Source organism: Vipera berus (assembly GCF_964194415.1).
Source record: "Vipera berus genome assembly, chromosome: 3".
Lineage (NCBI taxonomy): Eukaryota > Metazoa > Chordata > Lepidosauria > Squamata > Viperidae > Vipera > Vipera berus.
Window position 1 is genome coordinate 37,138,375 of NC_138204.1, and position 26,287 is coordinate 37,164,661.

Sequence of the window (26,287 nt, forward strand, 5' to 3'; positions counted from 1 at the left end):
CCAGCAATAAGTATAACATAATGTAATTGCCAACTGCAAATAAAATGCCAAAGTAAATGAGTGCACCTGAATCTGCAGCTTTTCCTGCCATAGTAGTTCTATGATAGGAAATATGCTGCTCAAAAAATAAAGGGAACACTTAAACAACACAATGTACTGTATTTAATAGTAGGATGTCTTATTTTCTGTTCCCTTTATATATATTTTTTGAGCAGTATATTTTGGCAGGCATGCAACATTTCAGAAGATCTACCACTTCTGCACACAGCTATTGATCAACACTTCAGGAAAGGGAAAAGTGGATTAACCAAGTTCTAGAGCTTGAGACACAATTAGACATAACCTAGAACTTAGGAGAAATTTCCTGGCAGTCAGAACAATTAATCAGAAGTTGTGAATGCTCCAAAACTGGAAGTTTTTAAGAAGAAACTGGACAGCTATTTGTCTGAAATGGTATAGAAGGCTCCGATACATTTCAGTTTGACATGTCTGGTATAGGGTTTCCTACCTGAGCAGGGGGTTGGACTAGATGACCTCCAAGATCCATTATTATTATTATTATTATTATTATTATTATTATTATTATTATTATTATTATTATTATTATTATTATTATTATTATTATTATTATTATTATGTTGTTGTTGTTGTTGTTGTTGTTGTTGTTGTTGTCATTTAATTAAGACAGAATGTATTACACATGTCAAGATTTGTTTTTAAATTAATTTCTGAGTGACTTGATTCATCAAAGTGCTATTCTGTATAATTTCAGGCAGTTGAATCTTCATGGCATAGATAAATCATCTGGATATTAATAATAACTGATGACATTTGGTGTAATAGCAGTTGTGAGAGGGTATTCCAATTTGTCATACTGAATTTGAGATGGTTTGGCATATTTGAAATGCCTCTATGCTCAAACAGCCAATGAGATACATCTGAGTTATTTATAGAATAGCTAACGGATTTTAAGGTATGGGTTCAGTTTGCAGAGATTAGACAGAATTGTCTCTTCAAAGAACCAACTTCTGATCGGCAGCTTGTATTATTTTCACTGACCAAAGAAAACTTAGAGCATTCTTCCTTTTGAGATGAAAATGGCTGAGAAACAGATTAGGTATGTCTCTCTGGATTTTAAAGATAGCTTCAATATAAACATCAATAGTTGTCAAATCAAAGATATAAAATGTTGGTTTATGGTAGCCTAAATTCTGTGTAAAATGCAAGAGGGGGCAAAGTGATGGAAGTAAATAAGGTTTAAGTAATTGCAAGATTGGAGGCTAATATAGTTATCTAGATATTTTTTTTACTGGAGTGTAAAAAAAATTAGAGGGGAAAGAAAAATGTATAGCAAACCTGAAGCATTGGCAATTTATTCCACAATAATCATGAAATTTAAAAGTTGTTATTGCTACTTCTTATTGATTATGCTCTTAAGCAGCAAAACAAAGGACAAAACAGCTGATTTTGCATAGATAGGAATAGGGAAGTGACAGGTTAGGGCAGGGGTCTTCAAACTTGGCCCTTTTATGACTTGTGGACTTCAACTTCCAGAATTCCTCTGCCAGGGTGCCAGGCTGAGGAATTCTGGGAGTTGAAGTCCGCAAGTCATTAAAGGGCCAAGTTTGAAGACCCCTCGGTTAGGGGAAGAGAGGAGCAGTGGTAATTATATATTACACACTTATACTATACTTTTTTCTGTTTAGTTTGCCGGCTAAACTCATCAATGGAGGAGCTGCTGGGGTCATAGGTGTTACTTGTGTATTTCCAATTGACTTGGTTAAAACTAGGCTACAGAATCAAAGAAGTGGACAACAAGTCTACAAAAGCATGTAAGTGACTTTTAGAAAAACATCTCAAACCAATAAAACTTGTTTTGCATGGAATATTGTTCAAAAGCCCTTTTAAATCTTGTTCATTTCTAAGATAGGAAACTTCTTCAATAGCTAGGATTTAAATTGGGTTTTTGTAACTATACTACTGATATTACTATGTTTATAAATTGTTCAAATAGTAATTTTTATCATAGTGGATGTTCCCATACTTGGCATTAGATTATTCATTGTTGCTAATGCTAATTTGTACTCGTATTTTATTTGGAAGTCATATATGAAAATAACAAAAAAAATTATATAGCGTACATTGACTTTTCTATTATATATAAATATGGATAGATATCATTGGAAAGACTGATAGTTATTAAAACAATAGTTGAAAGTATTCCAAACAATGTATGTAAAAACTTATGAATTGTTTTTATTGATGTTCTGATCAGGTTGGATTGTCTAATGAAAACTTTACGTTCAGAAGGCTATTTTGGCATGTATAGAGGTAAGTATGTTTAGTAATAGAATTAATTTTGATGCCTAGTTGTACTCATTTTATTAGAATGCACTTCTGAATACATTTCTAATGTAGTAACCTATGTTTCCAGTAGTTTTAAGTAAAAGTGAATAGAATTTTATTATTCGGAGATTAAATACAGAAGCAAAGAAAGGCAAAAAAAATAGTTGCTTTTTAAAAATTTGCCAGGAGTTCTAGAACTTAGCACTGGAGTCCAGTTAATGGGAAGAACATATGACTGCAGAGTGTCAGTTCAGATATAGCAGGAGTAAGGAATTTGAGCCAACCAGAAATTGTTGAACTACCAGAAAGCCCAGGAGTAAGGAAAAGTGGGAAATTTAATTCAGCAATATCTAAATTACTGCCCTCCAGTTGCCTATATAACAGTGACTAGCACTTTCCAAGCATTTGTCTTAGGTCAGACATGTCAAACTCACGACATCACATGACGTCATGCAACGTATTGGAGCTTTTTCCCATTGCCGGCAATGGGGTGGGCGCGGTTTTGTTGTGACAAGTCCGGCCCACGGGCCGGCAGTTTGACACCCATCTTAGGTGGTTCCCAAGCACTCAAGGACAGGAAGGCCTGGAGAAACGTTGTCCATGGGGTCACGATGGGTCGGACATGACTTCGCAACTAACAACAACAACAACCACTCAAGATTCACTCTCTTTTCAAAGAGTGCTGAAATGGCCAAAGCCTTTTTTTCCCCCTCACACTCTGAGGTCTTCGTTTCTTTTCCATTTTTCTTCATCTCAGAAGACAGCAATATTTTGGATTGGGTTGATTACAGAGAGGAAGAATAACAAATAATTGCTTTGTGTACATGCTAATGATGGTGAAGATGGTAGTGGTTGCATACATGGATTTATTAATTTATTACTTTATACTTTTGGAACTATGATTTGTTAACAGAGTGGAGTGACTAGAGCAAGGTCAAAAGTCCAGAGCGGAGTCAAAAGGAGCTTGTTTAAGGGACCTTCAGAAAAATAATATTTTATATGAATTCTTTCCTCTCAAGAGAAGAGGCATGACTTCTGTGTTATAAAGCAAATTCAGATATGGTAGACCATGCTTCTCCTGATTTTTTTTTAAAAAAGCTAGCTTTCTTTTAAAATTAGAAAAAGAAAAGAAGTTGCTTTTTCTGAACTGGTGTGTAACATCTCCCCAACAACTTTCCCGGGGAAAGTCCGGGAAAAGGGAGGAGAGAACTTTGGTTTCAGCATTCAGGTGATTCTTAAGTAATGAATAAATATTTTAGGCAGAATGTATTTTAAATTTACATTTCCTGTCCATATCAGAGTTCAATCTTCTTTATATCTCTATACAAGTTGTATGATTGAATAGCATTTAGTCTTTCATGCATAAATCTAGTTATAGAGGAACATTTTTTTCAACTCTCTCAAGAGGATAATATTTCCCTGAGAAATGTTTTGATAAAATTTAAAGTGCAACGATTGTAACAAATCAGTGCAATCTTGTGGTTTTGGGTTTTCAGTTCAGCCAATTTCCCAATTGTTGTATATTATAAATTGAGCAATTATATAATTCAGATTCTGCATCAGTGCAGAATTACATTTTTAAAGATTACAATTTTAAAAATGTTTACTTTTTCCCTTTTCTTTTTAAATAAAGTGTATTTTTCTTCAACTTTTGTGAGGTTAATCTAACTCTAATTTCCATCCCTCCATCTTTGGGAGATTCCCACATCTCAGGCTTATGTCCCAGTTTTGTATCCTTCTCTTGCCAACTGACACATATAGACATAAAAGACAATAAATGATAGTGGGAGAAGGGAATCCATTTTAATGCAGCTATGTGACTTTCCCCAAGACACATCATTTTCTTTTTGGTGGGCTACCAGTACTTAAATTACTTGATTATTTGTTTTAATTAAAGTTTGTAGTAAAAGTTACAATAAACTATTAAGCATTCCTGAAAGCAAACATATTTCATGGAACTATGTTAATTAATTTTTTGGAAATTCATTTCAAAAAGCTACTTTTTAAATTATCTTATCAAATTGACTACATTCTTTAGAACAGACATGTCAAACTCGTGACGTCATATGACATCGCACGATGTATCAGAGCTTTTTCCCCATTGCCGGCAATGGGATGGTTCGGTTTCCTCGTGACGCGTCCGGCCTGTGGCCCGGCAGTTTGACACCCCTGCTTTAGAACGTGAGGAATCGCTAATTTGAAATACAATGAGTTAATTTATTCCCAGTAAATATTGAAGGTTCTTCTTTCATTGTTTCTGAAATTATTGCCTTCCTTTTCTTAATTCTAATTCTAATTTTCTTTTCTTTATAATAACGAGAACTCAACTTTGCACCAGACTGGCGTGGAATTTTTTTATAGAGTAATGTTAATCATTAACTGAAGAATGCAATCACTTTATATCAATTAAACATAAATATGTTTAATTATAGGTGCAGCAGTGAACCTGACCCTTGTAACACCTGAGAAGGCTATCAAACTGGCTGCTAATGACTATTTTAGATACCTTCTTACCAAGGAAGGGTATGTTATTTCAGATACTTGAGTATCACTTTATCTTACATCCATTATAGCTGAGTTGAGATTTTAAAACTAGTTTCAAGTTCTATATTTTTATAGTGCATGTTTAATATTTTTAACATATACTTTCCTGGATTAGTTTTTTTTAATCAAGGCATATTTTAAAAATAATAATAATGTAATAACAACTAGTTTAATTATTCTATAAATGCCACCAATGGGATTAGTTGTACAATCACATTTGAAAGAGGCGAACAATAATATATTTTGAAACAAGATAATGTAAGCACTAAGTAAATGGAAGTAAAAGAGGAAAGAGAAAATATTATAGTTCTGTTCTATATATCAGAAAAGCAGTTCTTTGGGATTTGCCAAAGAACTGTTAATTGTTAATTAAAATTGTTGGAAATGCTACCATTTTATAGGGACATTGCTATTCACAGACAAGTGAGAAGACATTTTCAGCACTGTTGATAGAAGCCCCAGTTTTATCCTCAACCATATTCCTTTTGGATACAGAAACATGAAAGGCTCTACACAGGAGTGAAGGCAGTCACAAAGCAGGGAATGCCAGGACTAGCCTACAGTGAGCACACATAGGGTCATTCCCTTAGTAGGGACAGCTAGAGAGACAAACAGAACCACACACACAAGGTGAAGCAAGTAAAGGGGCTTAATGGAGAAGTTTCTTGTATTACTTATTTTTTAATTCTTTTGTTAAAAAATTCTGTTCCATTGGAGAAAATCTGTGCATCTCTGTTACACAGCCCATTTTCACTGTTGTGGTGTTCACATTAATGTAAAGTAATATGTTTGACAAATCTTCTGATTCTTTTTTTTTCTTTCAGGGTAGCTCTTTCTTTATCCAAAGAGATGCTAGCAGGCTGTGGTGCTGGAGTTTGTCAGGTCATTATCACCACTCCTATGGAGATGCTAAAAATCCAGCTGCAGGATGCAGGGAGACTAGGTAATGTTTTCTTTCTTTCCATATATTACACTGAACTCAGAGAAATAAATTAATCTTCTTACTATGTGGGATTTCACTGTAAAACTGTTACATATTACACCATTTTACTTTGGAAGATAATGCAAAAAATATGCTCTGTACCATCTCTCAAATTCAGTCATAGTTTCAACTGTATTGAAACTATCATCTTTGTCATGGTAGCTACAGTGCCACAACACAACCCAGAATGCTATAAAATAGTGAATCAAGTGGCAGGATAGCATTAGAAAATGTAGAAAATCTGCAGTGCCTTTTGTATGGTTGAAGAGAATAGAAAAAGACAAAAGACAAGTTAAAATGAATTAATAAAGGATTAACAAACTGGTCACTCCTGGAGAAAAATCTAAATGATTACTAAGGGTTAATATTGACTTGATGAAGTATCATCAAAACAATCACATAAATCAAAGATTTCTTTGTCAAAACCAAATCCTTTGTCATAATTGCAGTCTAAAACCACAGAATTGTTATAATTGGAAAAAGGGCTACATACATTGGTCCTACCCCACCAGCTATATTCTCTTCTTTATGTCTATTGGGAGAAGATTGGAAAAAGGGAGCATGGAATTTGGATAATATTGTAATGATATATGAATCTAAATATATTCATCAATGCCTCTGCTGTAAGGGAATTAGGGGTTGTTCTAAAACATAGGTCTTATCTGAGCATTCAGACTCATTTAATTACAAGTAGTTAAATAGATTCTCAGGAGTCTAATACTCAGATTTAAGTTCAAGTGAGATTGGTCAAAATAACAAGTCTTATGTATTTTCTATTTTCATTTCAGCATCTCAGCAAATTGTTAGCCAAGTTTCTTGTTCCACCCCTGGATGCAATCTTGTAAAAGTCAACCCTATCCTGACTAGAGCATACAATGTAGGACCTGTGGTTATCTTAAGGAAGGTATCTGCCACCCAAATAGCAAGTGAGCTTCTACAAACTCATGGGATCAAAGGACTCTATAAGGGTCTTGGAGCCACTTTATTGAGGTAATGATTTTGTTTTCCTAAGTTTTTTTTTTCATTCTCAGATTAGTTTTCTGCATTGCTTGAAAAAGGAATACATTTTGTCTTTCAGGGATGTTCCATTCTCTGTCATCTATTTCCCACTGTTTGCCCATTTGAATAGAGCAGGACAAAATTCCCTGGGGCAGAGAACAAGCTTCTTTCACTCTTTTCTTGCTGGGTGCATAGCTGGCTCAGTGGCAGCTGTATCTGTGAACCCCTGTGATGGTAAGAATGACTCTAGGCTTGTCTCTGGGTTACTTTGTCATGGGGACATATTAGAAAAGGTTATTAATTGAGGATCTATGAAAACTAATTTATATTTTTATCTGTTAAGAGTTTCTTATATAGGGAAGGTTATTGCTTTCATAATACAATAATAGTTCAATGGAATAGACACATTTTGAACTATCACTTACTCAGTTGATTAATTGACCAACATATGTCTTAAATTTTTTTTCCAGTAATAAAAACTCGTCTTCAGTCAATGGGCAAAGGAAGAAATGAGGAGAATTACAGTGGAATTATAGATTGTGCAAGGTAAAGCTTACAAAACAGTTCACATTTCTTAATTCTGAAGACAGTGTATTGGCTTCCACATATTCAGTTGCCCTTAATTTACCCTGAGACCTCTGTAGAAGATACAAATCTTGTTAAAGTAATGAGTAACCAGTTGCTCCAAGTGCACAGTTATAACATGTAAAAGCAACTTTTATATGATTCAGTCCAGGCTACATGTGGTGCCACACAGCCTATTCATGTGGAATATTACAATTCAGAATTAGTTTTCCATATTAGTTCTGCACAAAAGCATAAATATTTGAATTGGCTTATAAAAAGATGGAATCATACCACTTCTTGGTATGATGCCACTCTTTTGTAAGATTTATTTTGTTCAAAGCATTACATATACGCAAAGTCTTGATAAATGCATATAGAGAAGTTGTTGCTAAATATTTAATATGTGCTGAAATATGTAATACACTGCGGAATGTTTTAACCAATTATGTCTTGTTTACTTTTTTGTCTCCATAGGAAGATTTGGATAAAAGAAGGTCCTTCAGCCTTTCTAAAGGGGGCTAGTTGCAGAGCTCTTGTCATTGCACCTCTCTTTGGTATAGCTCAAGTGGTTTATGTCATTGGGTTTGGAGAATTTCTTATAAATCTATGCCAGAATGGAAAATTATCCCCATAGACTTTCATTCATAGAACCTCCTGGAATATAATCACAAGAACCACCAGTCAAGAAACAATAGCAGCTCAGTCTATTGACAATTGTTTTTTTTCTGTTATTAAGCATGAAAAAGACAAAGCCTTTGTAAAATTCCAGTCATAAAACACTGTGTAAGATAGCGGCATGTCTGAGTTTAGGAAACAAGAATTCCAAGAGTGGAATGAGAATAACTACCATATTTTTCTGTCTATAAGACGCACCCTTGTATAAGACACTGGCATGCAAGTTTCTCCGCACCGATTAGCTGTTCAGCGGAGCACCGAACAGCTGAGCCGGCAAATCCGGAAGTTCGGCCAGCCAACGATCTTGCCCCCTCCCCCCTCCCATTAGTGGTAAGCCCATAGGGGCTTGACACCTGCACCAGGAGGCATGGCAACCCCTACAGGCATGCCCTAGGCTGCGGAGGTTACTATTATTTTTCCGTGTATAAGACACTGCACTTGTATAAGACACACCTAATTTTGGAACAGGGTGTTTGCAGGAAAAAATAGTGTCTTATACACAGAAAAATACGGTACTTTGGATAAACAGAGAATTGAAGAAGTATCTGGGAAAATGTTTTGTATATATGAGTAGAACAGGAAAAGAAAGAACAATCTGTGGGGCCAAATCTTTGCTGAACTGTTGAAAAATGAATTAGACATTTAGTTTCCTGGAGTTCCATAGATGCTGCTAATTTAACCCACTTGCTGTCTTTCCACTTTCCACTTGTTGATAATTTAACCCATTTGCTGTATACAGTATCTGCTAGCATCTCACTTAATTGGGAACAAAGACGTATGAATTTTTATAGATTGTGTTTTTAACTTACCTAGAGTAAAGAATCTGGTTCCTGTGGTAACTTAATTCAAAATAACTTAAACAATCCAAATGTTACAAAGTAAATTAGTTCCTTAAATTTATTATTTAAAAAGTTATAAGCCATTAATAAAAATGGAAAATTTGCCATTTAAAATCAAGTATAATTTAAGACTTTAGGGAAGAAAGGTGAACCAAAGGTAGCTCCGCTGAGAGCAGAGCTAATGACTGCTGAAGAATGAAGGGCCAGTGAGCGGACCAGCTCTTTGCAATTTCTTTTTGGACAAGGAGGACTTGGGATCATCCACAAGTGCTCCAGACAGTTGTTCCTTGTGAGGAGACAGCAAGAGCATTATCTTGAGAGTTTTCAGCTCAGGGAGACAAGGGAACACTATCTTAGCCCAAACTGCAGTAGACTCTTTTATGAACACAGGGTTTGCATAATTTGTTTTCTAATCACTTTTGGAAATTGCTTGTTATCTGCTTTTCAACTATTAGGAAACTTTGAAACAATAAGTTTTATAACACCAGGAGAATTTCCTTCAATCCTTAATGAAAGAATTTTTAAATACAAGGACTTAAAAAAAATCTTTTTTTAGTAATCAGCGAAAAGGTGATTAAAACATTGTTTTTTGAAAGTTAAAAACTTACTAAAGGTCCAGATGGATTTGAAATAAAAGTTTGAAATAAGAATCCTTCCCATGGGAAAATGCTGCTATTTTGAATTCTTTTTAAAAAATGATAGGATTTTGAAGGTTATACACTAGAGGGAACCAGAAGGAACTGAAGATTACAATTAAAGATTAATATTTAAATATTACAGAATGGAGCCAAACACTTTTACATTGGTCATGTTAAAGGATATTTGTGAGTAATGTACCCAGAAGCTTAGATGTAGGGGTGTTTGTATTATAGATAGACTTGTTTAAAAGATGTAAGAGGAACAAGGTTTACTGGGAAAGAATGATTTGAAAGTGGATTTAAAAATGACAGAGTACTAGAATTATGTGGAAAAAGATGCCACCCTAGATATACAAATGAAACCAGCTGTTGTCTTTATAATTAAAGAGGATATACAAATAACAAACCAAAATAATGATGTCAATAACTTTCCTATATTGGATTTACAAAAGAGGATTGTTAACAGTTTTGAAGACTTGTGAGAAGGGCAAGAAAAAAACTCAAGTTCTAGGACACTATTGGAATGGATTAAAGAGCAAGATTGTTAAAAATAAAAGGAAAGAATATAAAGTTGATTTATTTTATCAAGTTTAAAATAGATATATTATCAATGGACTTGATCAGGACAGAAAAATGAAGTTTTAAGAATTTGTTTATAGATAAGAGATAAGATATGGGAAGAAGGCATGAATTATTTCATTTCAAGAGAAGGTAATGTTAGAAAATTTGTTTATATTTGTGATGAAGGAGGAATTCATTTCTTTATCTTTTTCTTTATTTTTTTCTTTTCTATTTTTTTATTCATTTTGTTTTTTAGCTTGTATTGGTGTTCATATTTTTAATTATAATATTTAATAAAATTAATATAAAAAGAATCAAATGTAACTTAACTGGAAGCTGAAAATTTAAAGCCTATTTATACTGTTGGTTATACAGTAAACTAAGCATTTTTTCTTAACAGACTTTACATTCTAGCTGTTATAGATAATTATTATATATATACATTATCACTGAGCTTGTCTGAGAAAGCTCAAGAGTGTGGGGGTGTCATTCTTCCTAAAGAACTATATGTTGATTTCAGGACACTATGTACAATGCACCAAGGATAATACAAACAGTGTTATGTCCCTGCACTTACTCTGCTACAATAAAAATGCTCAAACCAGTGCACAACAATCTATATGCATTTTGTTCTTCTGAGGATTGCACTGAGCTTTCTCTAGCATGCTAAGGATTATATTTCAAATAGACAGGACTTTTTGTCTTTAAGGATTTTAGTATATGTTATTTTAAAATTTTATTTAAATGTTAAGTTCTTGGTCATTGAAGATAGAGATAGTAGGGAAAGGTTAACTCTAGTTTTTCTGGTCAGAAAGCAGAACTTAAGACTTCATTCCATGGAGTCTTTGCTCTGACCTGTAGTAAAGAAAAAGGGGTTGTTTTTATTCTTGACTCTTTTGCCTGTGAAACCTAAGAAAAAAGAAAGTCACAAAAACGAGCAGCCTATTATTTTTTACTGTTCTGTCATTGAATAATTGGACAGATCAAATTCATGGATATGCTAGCCAACTTATTTATTTTAGCTGTTGCTGCTCTTTAGCTGTTGCTGTGCATGAAAGATACAGAGAATCAAGACCTCAAGGGTTATGTAGCTTCTAAAACAAGTGTCAAACTTGATTGCATCACATGATATATTGTGATGTATCGCGATGTTTTTTGCCTTTATGGAGCTGGGGTGGGCATGGCCTGCACGTGACACATCCAGCCAATGGGCCTGCCTCTTTGACACCCGTTCTAGAACATTGCACAATAACCAGCGCCACTTGCCTCCTGCACACAGTCACTGTAATCAGTGTTGCATTTCCCACATTTGCAACTCACTGCCACAGGATAGGAATAATAAGAGACAGCATGGTGTTGACAGCCAGGTATCATCACGGTCCTGTACACCAAGTCCTTGTATGTACATACATCCTGGGATAGGGCACTCGATCTCCGGGGCAGTAGCTTCTTAACATTGCTGTCCTGTAACAAAATGCCAGTGGTTATTCTGTCTTCCTAATAGAATTTGTTTAAAATTATGCTGATAAAGTTGGGTTCTGCTCTCCACTGTGCTCCTAATCACTATGCAACTGAAATTAGCAGGACCCTTTCATCATTATAGGAGCTTTTCAAACTAAAAGTCAAGCAACAGCAATCTTGCTGAAATGAGGAAACAGTTAAAACTGATCCTGTACAAAAAGATTATGAACTGTTTGAGCTATTAGAAAAGAATGTGCTTAGAATGGGCACTTTGGAAGGGCAATTGCTCATGGATAGCACCTACTGTGTATCTTTGGAGAAGACTTAGGAAGATCCACTGCAGAAACTCTGGAGAACTGACTGTCAGACCAATGTGACTTTGAGCACAAATGGGCTGTAAAAGGAAATGTCAAGTTTTTTAATTAGTCTTATCCCAAAAATCTAAATTTCAAGGGATTCTACTATAGAACCATCAATTTTTTCAGTGGTTCTCCTCCTACCTTCTGGAACGTTCACAGTCGGTGTTGGCGGGTGGGCAGAGATCGACCCCGAGACCTCTTGTTTATGGAGTTCCTCAGGGGTCGGTCCTCTCGCCTCTCCTGTTTAACATCTATATGAAGCCGCTAGGTGAGATCATCCGTGGTTTTGGAGTGGGATATCATCAGTATGCTGATGATACCCAACTTTTCATCTCGACCCCAAACCACCCCAGTGATGCCCTCGACATGATGTCCTGTTGCCTGGAAGCGGTCCAGGTCTGGATGGGGAGGAACAGGCTTCAACTCAACCCGAACAAGACTGAATGGCTGTACATACCGGCATCTCAGGAAATTCAGATTATTCCATCTCTTACTATTGGGGGTGAGTTACTACCCCCCGTAGATAAGGCTCGCAATTTGGGTGTCCTCTTAGATTCACAGCTCTCCTTAGAAGATCATATAGGAGCTGTGACTAGAGGGGCCTTCGCCCAGGTTCGTCTGGTGTGCCAGTTGCGACCCTATCTGGACCTGGATGCCTTGCGTACAGTCACTCATGCACTTGTGACCTCTCGTTTAGACTACTGCAATGCTCTCTACATGGGGCTGCCCTTGAGGACCACTCAGAAGCTTCAGCTGGTACAGAATGCAGCTGCACGAGTTCTTTTGGGGGTCTCCCTATACTCCCATGTTACACCTGAGCTGCATTGGCTTCCAGTTGCCTTCCGAGTGAAATTCAAGGTGCTGGTGATGACATACAAAGCCCTACATGGCATGGGTCCAGATTACCTACGGGAGCACCTACTGCCGGCGTCAACTTCCCTCCGTCCTGTACGCTCCCACAGAGAGGGCCTCCTCAGGGTACCACCGGTCAGAGAATGTCAGCTGGTGACCCCCAGGGGGAGAGCATTCTCGGTGGGCGCACCAATCCTTTGGAACCGCTTACCGGCTGAACTACGGATGGCCCCCGACCTTCGCTCCTTCCGGCGTGATCTAAAAACTTATCTATTCGAACAAGCCGGCCTGGCCTGATGGGTTTGGGGTTTTAACATTATTTTAACTAACTTACCACATTGGGCACAATCATTTAACTTTAAATCTTGTATCCTGTATTCTTATTTTTATTGCCCTGTACACCGCCCTGAGTCCTTCGGGAGAAGGGCAGTATATAAATCAAATAAATAAATAAATAAATAAATAAATAAATAAATAAATAAATAAATAAATAAATAAATAAATAAATTAAGCTATTTAGTCATTGTTATTTACATTGTTGTTGTGGCTTACTATTTTTAAAAAATAATAATTTAAAAATGAAGCACATCATAAGGGTCCAGAAGATAATCTGTATAAACAGTAAAATACTGTATATGAGGCTCAATCACCACTCTACAGCATGGTCTGGGAGAAAAATTACATTTTCAGTGACTTTCTGAACATCATCAAACAGGGAGCCATACAGACCTCTGGAGGGGCATGCTGTTTCAGAGGACAAGTGCTAAGGTTTGCTTCTAGATTACATTACTTTATCAAACAGACCTGTAGTGCATTCATTGTGCTGGACTTCACTGGACAGATAGTAACTATCAGAGATAATCAGTTCTTCAAACATGTTTTGATTTTTTATTTATTGGAAGAATCTGTTCTAGTTTTTCTACAATTTGCAAACTAATGTCCTAGTTAATTAGGATTAGAAGGAATGGCTTTTGATGTAGTCTTTCTCCCAGAGCACAGGTCTGCAACCCGCGGCTCCGGAGCCTCATGCGGCTCTTTCAGCCATCTCCTGCGGCTCCCAGTCCTCTGCCATGTGCAGTCCAAAAAAAAAAAAGTGGGACTAAAAAAGTTCAACCAATCAATTCAAATATGCAGGGTAGGTGCATATCTCGCCTTGGCTCCACTCTTCAGTCAAACCCTGTTCTGCGCATGTGCGTATGTACATGCATGTGCACACATTTTTTGCGGCTCCCAGTTTTTCCTTTTGTGAGGGAACCGGTTCCGAGTGGCTCTTTCACTGTTTCAGGTTGCTGACCCCTGTCCCAGAGGAAGAAAGAAAGGAATTTTGGAAGTGTTGGAGAAGGTCAACAATATATTGAAAGAAGCACAGTTCTCTAATAGTAGCTTAAATATCTGAAAAATTGAAATCCTGGTGTATTCTGCATATTAACTACCTACTTTTTAGACCCAACTTGAGAAAATAATAAACAACCATCCATGAAGGGGGATGTCATATTAAAAGAAATTTCAAGTTATGTTCTTTTATTATTACAAATTATTCTTGTAAATTTCTTCCCACTATTTATTCTCTTAAAGCAGCAGTGAAAAACTATCACTTGTGGGAGAGCACCAGGCTTTGTATGACATGTCTAGGACTCCATTCTACATGTGAGTGCTAAGTCTTAAGACACACAGTTTAGTATGTCATCTTTTCCCCAAATTTTTAAAAAATGCAGAAAGAAATCAAAGTTTGGGGTGCAATGTCACTAAGGGGGAGACATAAAATGCATGCCAGTAGGTCACATACAGCCACTGTACACACTTTTTGCACATTTGCTTTAAAGAAAGATAAGCAACATCAGCCCGTATCTTTTTTTTTTTTTTTGAAGCTTATAGCACCCTTCCCCTCAAAGCTGATTTTCACTTTCCCACCATTTCCAAGTCAGATATCCAAAAAAACTCTGGTGCTAACCTAAATAAATAGAATATGAAAGAACCAGTTCTGGATTTCTAAAGTGCAGAACATAATCCCATTCATTTTCTGTTACCACTTCATACACTGTGGTCCCAGTCAGCCCAAAGCCCCAAATATCCATGTTCAGACATATGCTCAAGAAGAACTATAAGGAAAGACTCAGAAATATCTTACAAGACCATACCCAGGTCATGCAGAATCCTTCACAGATGGTGGTGTTGATAGCTAAGCAGTAGCCGCATTCTCTCTTCTCCACATGGATGACATAGTCAACAGGGATACAAAGAGCCAGACTTTGCCCCAAAGTCAAGGCAAATACTAGGGGCAGAGAGATGGAAAGGACAGGATTCATGCTGGATATAAAGATAAAGCAAAAGAAAGTATCATTAAACTAGATCAGGGGTAGGCAAGCTTGGCTCTTTTATGACTTGTGGACTTCAACTCCCAGAATTCCTGAGCCAGCCATGCATAGATGAGAAATGTACCAGGGGTATTTTTTCCCCTAGGTAGATTTGTAGCTTCTTCTAATATAAATATCTAGGCAGCCTCCACATTACGGTTGTCTTCCTGTTTCATCTTGATTTTATCACCAGGATTCTGCACTTCTAAGGCTCAGAATAATAAAACTAGGTCTGAAAATGGATATATGCAAAATATTCACAGCCAATAATTAGAGCATTTCTATATTCCCAGACATTTGCATACATGGATGCCTTCACACACACACATACACACAGTTTTCTTTTCCCCCTTATTGTTGTAATGCTGTAACACTGTTGCTTTGACACCAGTGTATAATAAGAACATGAAAGCCAGTCTGATTGTAGTTCTTACCTTCCTCTCTAACTCCATAGAAACTTTGCTAACAAGAAAGAACTTATCGTTCATCTTCAGGCAACAAAGGAACAAATATATATTTAAACAAAGGGAACAGAAATTTTGCATGGAGTGGGAAAGCAAGAGAAGTATGTTTCATTCAGCTTGGACAGCAATCGAAAAGGTGCCCACTGGGATATATAAGATTTTAGTGGAACATGGGCTTCTAGGGTTGAGACAATTTATTGATTTAACAGGCCTTTGAATGAAATGCAACATTATTTTAAAAAATGTGGAGAAAATAGCAGCTTGACAATCCATCAAAATATACCAGTACAGGGCAGCAACCAGCCATTGGAAGGAGGGGAAAGAGGGGTAATGTCAGCCTTTTCCTACGAATGAAGCACTGGAAACCAGCTGTTTTGATTAGAGTTGGAAAACATGGACGCAGTGTGCAATGGGTTGGAAGTGGGAGCAGGATGATGCCATCAGATCCTGAGTCGGTAAGTGGTGAGTGGCTCATACTAGCAATGGGCCAAGCAGAAAGTGAAGAAACTGTCCCAACTCTTCTCCAGCATTTCCAATATTGGAAGACAGCAATATTTTCTTCTTATTCTTTTCTCTATTCTGTTATTCTGTCATTCTCTCTATTCTGTCTCTAATATTTTAAAAGAAAAAGCTGATCCTTGCAAGTTTTTTTTTTAATCCCATTTATATCCCACCCTTCTCCGAAGACTCAGGGCGGCTTACAATTTAAAGCACAAATCAATGTGCTTAGCAATAGCCTTTATTCTATGTATATGCCTGCTTATTAGGGCTTTCAGCCCCCCCCCCCCAGCGGCATTATTACAAAGTCAGCTTATTGCCCCCAACAATCTGGGTCCTCATTTGACTTCCTTGTAATGTTTGATTTCATACTAAGCTGATTTCTGGTGAACATTTTTCTAATTTGTCAATGTTCTCAACATGTGACACCTGAATAATTAGTGCTCTAATTTCAGCTTCACAAGCACACATACACCCCAAATATTGCCAAATAATATCAAGCTCATGTAGGCAATTGTTTATTCAATGTGACCAATATTTATGCCACATACAGTATATCTAGTTCCTAAATGCAGGTATTCATATTCATTTAATTTAATTTAATTTAATAATTTAATTTGTATACCGCCCTTTTCCCGAAGGACTCAGGGTGGTGAACAGGGCAATACACAATAAAAATAGAATACAAAAATTTATATTGAATTTCATCTCATTGTTCAAATGTATTGAAATGGTTTCAGATTTTGATATTTTCTGTGCTGTTATATTTTCCACACACACTCTGCTTCATTCAAACATTATATCCAGAACCTGTAAACTAGTAAAGCCACTGACACAGAAAAAAGTTTAATGACAGATCAAATGCTGATGATGTAAATCAAGCATTGACAGTATAGTGAATACTTTTTGTTAAAAATCCTCCCTCACATCAAACAAAATCCTGCTTAAGAAAATGCTTCTAAGGGATAATCATTTTATTTTACAGCCAAAATGCACCTATCTTGTGGCATCTTGAAAACAAAGCAGTATGTATCGTTTGTTTTGTTGAACACTACATGTCTACAAACATTTTTTTCTAGATTCACAGAGGCATATAAAGCTAGGAATGCATACCTATTAACTCTGCTGGGCTGTCCAATCTCAGAACACCTCAGGAAAGGAGAATCACTCTCTTGGCTGCAGTCTTTTCTTCATGCAGTCACCCTGTCTTTGAGTTTGCTTCTGAGATAATGCCCAGTTCAGGCGCTGGGTGTGCATTTTATATTCTCCAGGTTAATTCCTGGCTGATCTACTGTTTATATAATTGCATTAATTGTTTCTTCTAATCTCAGTAATATCTACTGCAGGAATCATACAGGGCTCATTTCAAGGAAATGGAATTGGAACAAGTGGAGTTAAAATATCTCTGCCTGGCAACTGAACTGTACTTAATATTACTTTAAAATTCTTTATTCTGCATAAAACAGAAATACGTATTTCTGAGTCTATGTACATGCCACTCTATTGGGATTGAAGTATTTTGCCATACCATAGCTGAGCTTATACAACTTAGCTGATCAAGTCCAGAGCTCTGCCAGGTCAAAAACCAATGTGGAATTCTGGGATTTAACATCAATTGAGGTTGGCAGCTAAGGTGATTTATTCTTGGCTCAGCTGTGGTGCAAGCCAAACTGCAAAAGGTCATCTGTATTTTTACATGAGTGACATTCTGAAAGTTGGGGAAGTCTATTTCTCATTTTTGCTCACCCAAACGGGAGGTCTTTTAATGCTGGCTTGCTTTAGCAGAGGTGAAAAGCCCCAAATGACAAACAGCGCAGAAGAGCAAGCAGGCTAGCAAACTGTTGGATCTTTATGTGTATATCCTTTTGTGTGGAATCAATGAGATTTGGTTATTCAACTATTAAGATGCTCTACAATAAATCCCAGTTCATGAAGTCAAGAAGCAGCGTGGACATGACATATTGTAAAATAGCACTGCTTCTAGGTTCCTATTGGTCAAGTGAAGGGACAATTTGATTGGCATATTATGTTTTCAGTATTCCTTGGTTGAGGAACATAGGAAAATGGAAACATTGCCCTATGGAAGTGCCCATAAACTCTTGTACAGACATCATCTCCAACATAATGAAGTGTTTCAGTGACGGGTGTATATAGAATAAAGGAGTCAAAATTCTGATACACAATGAATACAACTAAAAAACACATGATTTTCTGCACTTTTATTTATTTAGAAAAACAGTAAGTTCATCTGATCACAGGGAATTGGAGTTATTCTATTCTTAGAACCTTTAATAATATTTTTATTAGAAAATTTGCCTACATGAGAAAAGTAGATTGAATGTCTGAGACCAGCACTAATTTATTTCTTATCCTTTCTTGTTGATTGCATAGCAAGCATGCTATGAAGAATGTGACTATTACAATTATATAAACTCAGAAATATAACACAAAAGAAATGGATAGAGTATGAGAAGGGAGTGGGGGAGGAAGGAAAGTTCTTAGAAAATATTGGTCAACCCTTCTGTTTAGTTCAATAGAACACTCATAAAAATTACATGAAATAACTGTGGAACAGCAAATATAATTATAAAATCATCCTCCTGACTTATTTTCCAGCATAATTATAGACCATTATTAGGCTGATTTCTGGAAATGTCTATGGTATCTAGGAATACTGAGAAGTTTAATGATGGAGGTTATAATTTTTAAACTTTTTAAAGTGTCCGCATTGTACACATTTCCTTATTTATTTCCATTAGCATTTATTCCAAGATAATTTGCAAAGTTAAGTTGTAATAAAAGAAGCTGGGTATACCTTTGAGTATCCAAAGCTTTTGTAGAAAATATTTGAACATTATAAAAATAAATATTCATAATAATGTTAAATAACTGTTATTATTTATGTGGCATTTAATATCACTCATACCACCTCATTCAAAAATTTCTAGTTTTCTGCACTAAAGAATAATTTCATTTTCTATGATAGATGAACTCTCATGGTTAGCAAAAAGAAGCAAGATTCCAACATATGGCAACATTATCCATGGCTGTGACATTACATTTCTGTATTTTGCTTTTCTCCAGATATTCTCAGAATTCTCTTCTAGAAAAGTTTTGTCCAGGACCTACACCAATGTAATCAGTTTTATATTTAATCTTGCTATGACTGACAAACTTAATTCAAATCTATTTAATGCTGACTATCTATTAAATTAATGACTTCTCCAGGAGTCACTAAAATTTGAAAATGCCAATCAATGACAGCTGGTCCTTGCCATTTAACTGTGAATCATTCATTTCTAACCTTTCTTTTAACCAAAACAACCTACTCACTGACATCAATCATTTACAGTTTCATGAAATGGAAGCTACCATTTCTATATAACTATCAAATGAGTAATCCCATCCAATTGAAATAATAAGCAATAGATGTGCTCCAGAGATAAATGCTACAGAAAATGCAAGATTAATATTAAATATTCAGGCAATTTAAAGATATCACAATGTTGCATAAATGTAAGATTATTACTGAAAAAATAAGCATTTTTGCTTTTGCTTCCTGTAAAGAATTACATTTGAATAGGAAGTGGGAAACATCTATTGGATCATATGTTAAGTGAATATAAATCCAGTAAGTTGACAGGAAGCAGAATCTTACCCAGAATGTCTTAAAGCAGTTTAGAAAGACCAGTTGTCAAAGAACTCTTTATCCACAGTATGTCAGAACTGTGGAAAATACATGAAGACAAAGCCAAGAAAGAAAAAAATATTAGGAAGGGACTTAACAAAGAGCAACAGAGACCTGGCAGAAGAAAATCAATATTTCAATAAATTGAAGATAGAAATGGACAGGGGGGGGGGGGGAAAGGAAAATCTTTTAAAGGAATCAAGTCATTCTAATCTCAAATTGGTATGCTAAAAGATAACAATGGACAGATAGTAATTTATTCAAAGATCAAAGAAAAATTGAAGGAATACACTGAAATATTATAGAGGTGTCAACCTCCAAAGTACCTAAGAAGATATTCCCAACTTACAAGCTCTAATAATAGAAGAGGAAGTTAGATCAGCACTCTGGTCAGCATCAAATTGTAAGACTACAGGAACTGATGATACTCACAAAATTATGGCAAGCTACAAAAGTGTTTGCTATTTGCTATTCTTGTGAATTTCCTGCTATTTAGCTACCCACACTCATGTATTTGAGGCTATATAAAACGAATAAATAAATGTTTTAGGAAACTGTTATCTATGGAAATGTAAGAATGTTTAGTGAGAAACGTTAAAGTTAAATCTTTTGAGTTATATTTATTTTATTTATTTAATTAGATTTGTATACCGCCCTTTCCCGAAGGACTCAGGGCGGTTTACAGGGTAATTAAAACAAGAAATACAAAAGTTAAAAACGATTAAAAAAATTACAACAGTCCCTGGAAAAGTAAAAGCCCCCAATTAAAATTAAAATTAAAATTCTCAGCCTGGGCCAGAGAGCTCGAAGAGCCAGGTCTTCAGGTCCCGGCGGAATGAATGGAGTTTGGGGGCAGTCCTCAGCTCCACGGGCAGCTGGTTCCAGAGGGCAGGCACACCCACTGAGAAGGCCCTCCCCCTGGGTGTTACCCGCCGGCAGTCTTTTACCGGCGGCACCCTGAGAAGACCCTCCCTGTGGGAGCGCACTGGACGAAGGGAACTTGATGCTGGCAGCAGGTGTTCCCTCAGATATCCCGGACCCAAGCCATTTAGGGCTTTATAGGTCATTACCAGCACCTTGAATCTCACCCGGAGGGCAACCGGAAGCCAATGCAGCTCGCAGAGAAGAGGTGTTACATGGGAGTATCGGGAAAGCCCCATCACAACTCGTGCGGCTGCATTCTGCACCAGCTGAAGCCTCCGAGTGGTCCTCAAGGGCAGCCCCATGTAGAGAGCGTTGCACTAGTCTAAACGGGAGGTCACGAGCGCATGAGTGACTGTGCGTAGGGCATCTCGGTCCAGGTAGGGTCGCAACTGGCGCACCAGGCGAACCTGGGCAAAAGCCCCCCTGGTCACGGCTCCTATATGGTCTTCAAAATTGAGCCGGGAGTCAAGGAGGATGCCCAGGTTGCGAGCCCTATCAACGGGGGGTAACACCTCACCCCCCATCGTCAAAGATGGAATGGTCTGGTTGACCCGAGATGCCGATATGCACAGCCATTCAGTCTTGGCAGGATTGAGATGAAGCCTATTTCTCCCCATCCAGACCTGGACCGCCTCCAGGCAACGGGACATCACGGCGAGGGCATCGCTGGGTTGGTTCGGGGTGGAAAGAAAAAGTTGGGTATCATCAGCGTACTGATGATACCCCACCCCGAAACCACGAATGATCTCACCCAGCGGCTTCATGTAGATGTTGAACAGGAGGGGCGAGAGAACCGACCCCTGAGGAACTCCACAAACAAGAGGCCTTGGGGTGGATCTCTGCCCTCCCGTCAACACCGACTGCGAGAGGCCCAGGAGATAGGAGAACCACCGTAAAACGGTGCCTCCCACTCCCAACCCCCTGAGACGCCGCAGTAGGATACCATGGTCAATGGTATCAAAAGCCGCTGAGAAATCTAATAGGACTAGGACAGAGGAACTACCCCTGTCCCGAGCCTGCCAGAGATCATTCACCAGCGCGACCAATGCCGTCTCCGTGCTGTGTCCGGGCCTGAAACCCGATTGGTACAGGTCCAGATAATCAGTTTCCTCCAGGAACAGAGGAAGCTGATGCGCCACCACACTCTCAACAACCTTCGCCAAAAAGCAAAGGTTGGAGACTGGACGATAATTATTTAAAACAGCTGGGTCCAGGGCAGGCTTTTTGAGGAGGGGTCTCACCACCGCCTCCTTCAAGGCGGCGGCGAAGACACCCTCCTTCAAAGAAGCAGTTATTACTGCCTGGAACCAGCCTCGTGTCTCCTCCCGGGCCGCATCAACCAGCCAGGAGGGGCACGGATCCAACAAACAGGTGGTGGTGCTCAGCCTCCCCATGATCCTGTCCACATCATCAGGGAAACAGGATCGAACTCAGTCCAGATAACATGCTCAAGACCGTCCGATTCCTCCACGTCAGACTCTGCCCAGTCAGAGTCCAGACCGGCCCGGATCTGAGCGATTTTGTCCGCCAGATGATGACTAAACTCCTCGGCTCGTCCCTGTAAGGGATCCTCCCTCACCTCCTGGTTAAGGAGGGAGCGAGTCACCCTAAACAGGGCGGCCGGGCGATTATCTGCAGACGTGATGAGGGCAGCGAAGTAATTAGACTTCGCTGTCCTCATCACCGCAAGATAAGACTTTATAAAGGTTCTTAACTGCAATCGGTCAGATTCGGATTGGCTGGACCTCCAACCGCTCTCTAGACCCCGTCTCTGACGCTTCATCTCCCGGAGCTCCGCAGAGAACCATGGAGGCCATATGCCGTGCTAACAATCTTGTCTTTCTTGTTTCAGTGCAAATGAGGAAATTGGTACTCATGAAATTATATTATTTCTATAAAATCTGGAATTCTGAAATATTAAGTTGATTTTGGTTCAATTTTCTTTTATTTTTTTATATTTGTAGCAGACAAGCACCATCTTGTGGTTTACTTAGAGCATCTCTTTTTCATTTTCTTTCGTACTGACTTGTAGATTTTCTAGTTGCTGACACCAAGCAAGGCAACTCTGCATTTATTAGAATTACCCTCCCTCCCTTCTTCCTAATGATGCTCTTGTTTCTGAAAGAAAAAAACCCTGTCACATAACTTTAAACTACACAATTAGAAGTCATATTGGAAAAGCAGTTTCCACTCCTGATTTTCATTTCCAGCAAGGCAAAACAAGTCAGATCCTCCCCAAGTTAGATAGTGGCAGTGAAAACTACCTAGCCACGAACAAAAAAGCAGGGGATGGGACCAACGTGTGAACATCCAGGCATCCAAGACAAGCTTTCAGACTCACCATACAGGCACAGTGCAAAGACAATATATATGAAAATATAAGATCAAAATACACATTTTAAACAATATCATACGTAAGCTAGCTTTAACATTAAGGCTGAAAGAAAATTCAACATTTGTTCTAAAGACTGAGGCCATTTGTTGAATTTTTAATTAAGTAAAGGTAAAGGTTCCCCCGCACATGCATGCTAGTCGTTTCCAACTCTCATCTCCATTTCAAAGCCAAAGAGCCAGCGCTTGTCTGAGGACGTCTCCGTGGTCATGTGGCCAGCATGACTAGATGCCAAAGGCGCACGGAATGCTGTTACCTTCCCACCGTAGTGGTCCCTATTTTTCTACTTGCATTTTTACATGCTTTCGAACTGCTAGGTTGGCAGAAGCTGGGACGAGTAACAGGCGCTTACTCTGTTACGCGGCACTCAGGATTCAACCCGCCAAACTGCCGTCCTTCTGATCGACAAGCTCAGTGTCCTAACCCACTGAGCCACCGTGTTCCTTATTTTAAATTAAGTAGCACTGACCTATTACTTCAATGCACCTATTTGACAATTTTATAAGACACAGAATTCTAAGGTTGTCTTTGTATTCTTAATAGAGAAAAGGAAGACATCATAATTGATTATACACATTACAATGCCTTCATTGAACTAATTAAATGTATTTTAAATCAAATATTCTTTTTGGTTAAAGAATGATTATATTATTAGTATTTTAATGTATTGATTTTCTTTTAAAAAATACTATTAAAGATTTTAATAGTACAAAAATAAAACAAACTGAATTAAAGAATAGAGATTAAAAGTGCAGAAAAAATTACTTCCACACAAGTATAAGCAACTTGATATTACATTATAAAAATCACTTCTTCCTGTATCTTGAACTTTATCCATCCACAAATCCAAACATGATTACTATTTCTGTCCAATTTCAGCAAAACGTCCAGACTGTAGTATTTGTTTTAACCCTGATCAAACAGTTCAAATGTATATTCCTTTCCTTTGCTAAGATTCTTCATCTTTGCTCATTAAGATGCTCCTGTAACATTTGATACTAATCTCATGTACAAGACACATTTATATTTTCATTTTAAAACATATGGAGTACTGGCTACCTGACCTCTGGAAAATCCCAGGATGAATTTAGGTGTTGTACTGGGAGAAGTAGAAAACATGGGCAACAGTTGGATTCAAATAAAAGTTTGTTTTTACAGTAACATTTTTGTTGTTTTGACCACACTTGACTCCTTGTAATCTAGTATGAATATTGATTATTCACTTTGGATATTCTGGATTTAAAATACTTTACTGAATAAAGACAGTAATTCTTGCTTATTTGTATCTATACTATTTTCCCAATGGTATAATTTGCTTAAATCTTTTACAGTGAACATTTATGCTGCTTCAGAAGACATATTTGTAGTATCAGAATGCTTTTCCTTCTCCAAAATGATGAGACAACTCCCCAAATTATGTGTTGACAATGAAAATGCATCAAAAATTTAATTTAATCTTAGCATGAGGTGGCATGAAGATGAGCTTCAAAATTATTATTTATACTTTAAAATAACCTGGACATTTTTTTTCCTGGAAAAAAACCCACTTGGATATTAATCCCAATTTATGAAAGCATTCAGGATCATTAGAAAGGCTATAAAGGATTGTGTTTTGGGATGTGGCTAAATCCTTGTGCCGATTAGGAATATGACTTAACTCAGTATGAGAAAATAAAATAATTTTATTACCACAATGTATTTCCAATAAGTTTATAATATTTTGCTTCCCACTTCGAAAAACTTGAGCTTGTTTCATTAGTAGTACTGTACTTAAGTAAATAACTTAAACATTTATAATTTTTAAACTATATTTTTCAATAATAATAATGGTAACATTCTTATTTGTTACATTAACTTCAACTTATAGAAAACATGGGAAGACTAACAAAGGGTTAAGGGAAGAAATCTTGCTTCACTTTTCTACTGAAAAAGTATAGGATATTCTGCTTACTAATAATTGTTCTTAGTTACTCACATATCAAATCCTTAAGGGAGGGATGTGTATACCTCTTATACAACTGTATCTACAAGAAATAGGTTGCTTTATAAGATAAACTTTTGTTCAACATATAAAATATTTTCAAAACAATTGGGATAAATTACTGTAAAAACTAGTTATTGAAACAAAATGTAGAAAGTAGACATGTGTGAATGAGATGGGCTTCACTATAAATATCATTAGAAATATATTGAAAACAATACAGACACAGCATGCTAGCCTCTTCAACATGCTAGCCCTGGTATTGGGATTAGATATTGGGATACACTTTGCAAAACAGCTTCAAAGGGCATGTCAATCTATGTGCCCACACAATATTAATAGAAAAATAACACTGAATTTAAATATATTAGCTAACTGAACAATTAATTCTTCTAAAAAGAAAAAATATTTGGTTTAAGTAAAGAGCTTTCCAGCTTCTTTCATTTTTTTTCTTCTGTCGATTTTGGAAATTGCAGTCCATCCTGCCTCTCGCATCTTTCTTACAGTGGCAAGTTTCATCGAAGATCCTGGAGTTTTCAGAATAGATGGAGCTTGAATCTATAGATAAAATGCTTGACTTAGTATTTGGTAAGTAGTTATTCTGAGGTCAAATTTGGCTTCCAGGGAATTACTAATACCTGCTTTGGTGTCCTGATACATAGATGAGAAGATTCTGAATAATCTTTATTCAGCTTTTTAAACATTTCTTGTTCTGTTACAATACTCTTGGGGGAAAAATAATTGTTAAAAGTAAATATTTCCATCTACTGAATCTCTTCTTTCATGTTTCACTAGATCCTACAAAAACTAAATTATATCTCATTTAGGGTGTTTTATTAGCCATTAGAATGTACTATTCTTTCTCTTTCTCAGTTCACAAAGAAGGTGATCTAAACTCATAGTAGGAAAGAAGATATAACCTTTGCCATCTCCTCCATAGTAATCTTCATTGCCTACACTGCTTCCTTAGCATTATAGGACTATTAGTCAATGGTGGGGGAAAAAGAACTCTTTTTTTTTTGCTTTCACATGTAATGTAAGGCTTCTGTGTATAGTAAATAAAAATGTGGACATGAAATATATATTAGAATGAATAAGTCCCCCAAATCTCTAATAAAAAAATAACCTAATCATATTCCAATATTCCTGGAATATACAGTATA

General features: G+C 37.0%; 3 protein-coding genes across 3 annotated transcripts in view; 1 reads left to right on the top strand and 2 right to left on the bottom strand.

The window, feature by feature from the left end:
* Nucleotides 1-1,011: 1,011 nt before the first annotated feature.
* Nucleotides 1,012-11,182, top strand: LOC308664841 (mitochondrial glutamate carrier 1-like). The gene is made up of 9 exons (XM_081322385.1): nucleotides 1,012-1,117; nucleotides 1,707-1,832; nucleotides 2,276-2,331; nucleotides 4,779-4,869; nucleotides 5,715-5,833; nucleotides 6,661-6,862; nucleotides 6,951-7,105; nucleotides 7,342-7,417; nucleotides 7,913-11,182. Exons 1-9 carry the CDS (start codon nucleotides 1,092-1,094, stop codon nucleotides 8,070-8,072), a joined length of 1,011 nt encoding a protein of 336 aa, XP_081178511.1. The 5' UTR covers nucleotides 1,012-1,091; the 3' UTR covers nucleotides 8,073-11,182.
* Nucleotides 11,183-11,384: 202 nt separating this feature from the next.
* TSHB (thyroid stimulating hormone subunit beta) lies at nucleotides 11,385-17,333 on the bottom strand (the record flags this gene model as incomplete). The annotated part of the gene is given in 4 exon segments (XM_081322450.1): nucleotides 11,385-11,615; nucleotides 14,962-15,130; nucleotides 17,253-17,321; nucleotides 17,323-17,333. Coding segments are annotated over 4 exon segments (480 nt in total).
* Nucleotides 17,334-25,538: 8,205 nt separating this feature from the next.
* The window catches only part of SYCP1 (synaptonemal complex protein 1), a gene marked incomplete at its 3' end in the record, with an annotated part of 72,934 nt that continues 72,185 nt past the window's right edge, over nucleotides 25,539-26,287 (bottom strand). The window contains exons 30-31 of the mRNA XM_081325442.1: nucleotides 25,763-25,849; nucleotides 25,539-25,682 (exon numbers count right to left, since the gene is read on the bottom strand). Of these exons, the coding sequence (XP_081181568.1) occupies nucleotides 25,539-25,682; nucleotides 25,763-25,849 (231 nt within the window). The remainder of the gene's footprint in view (nucleotides 25,683-25,762; nucleotides 25,850-26,287) is intronic.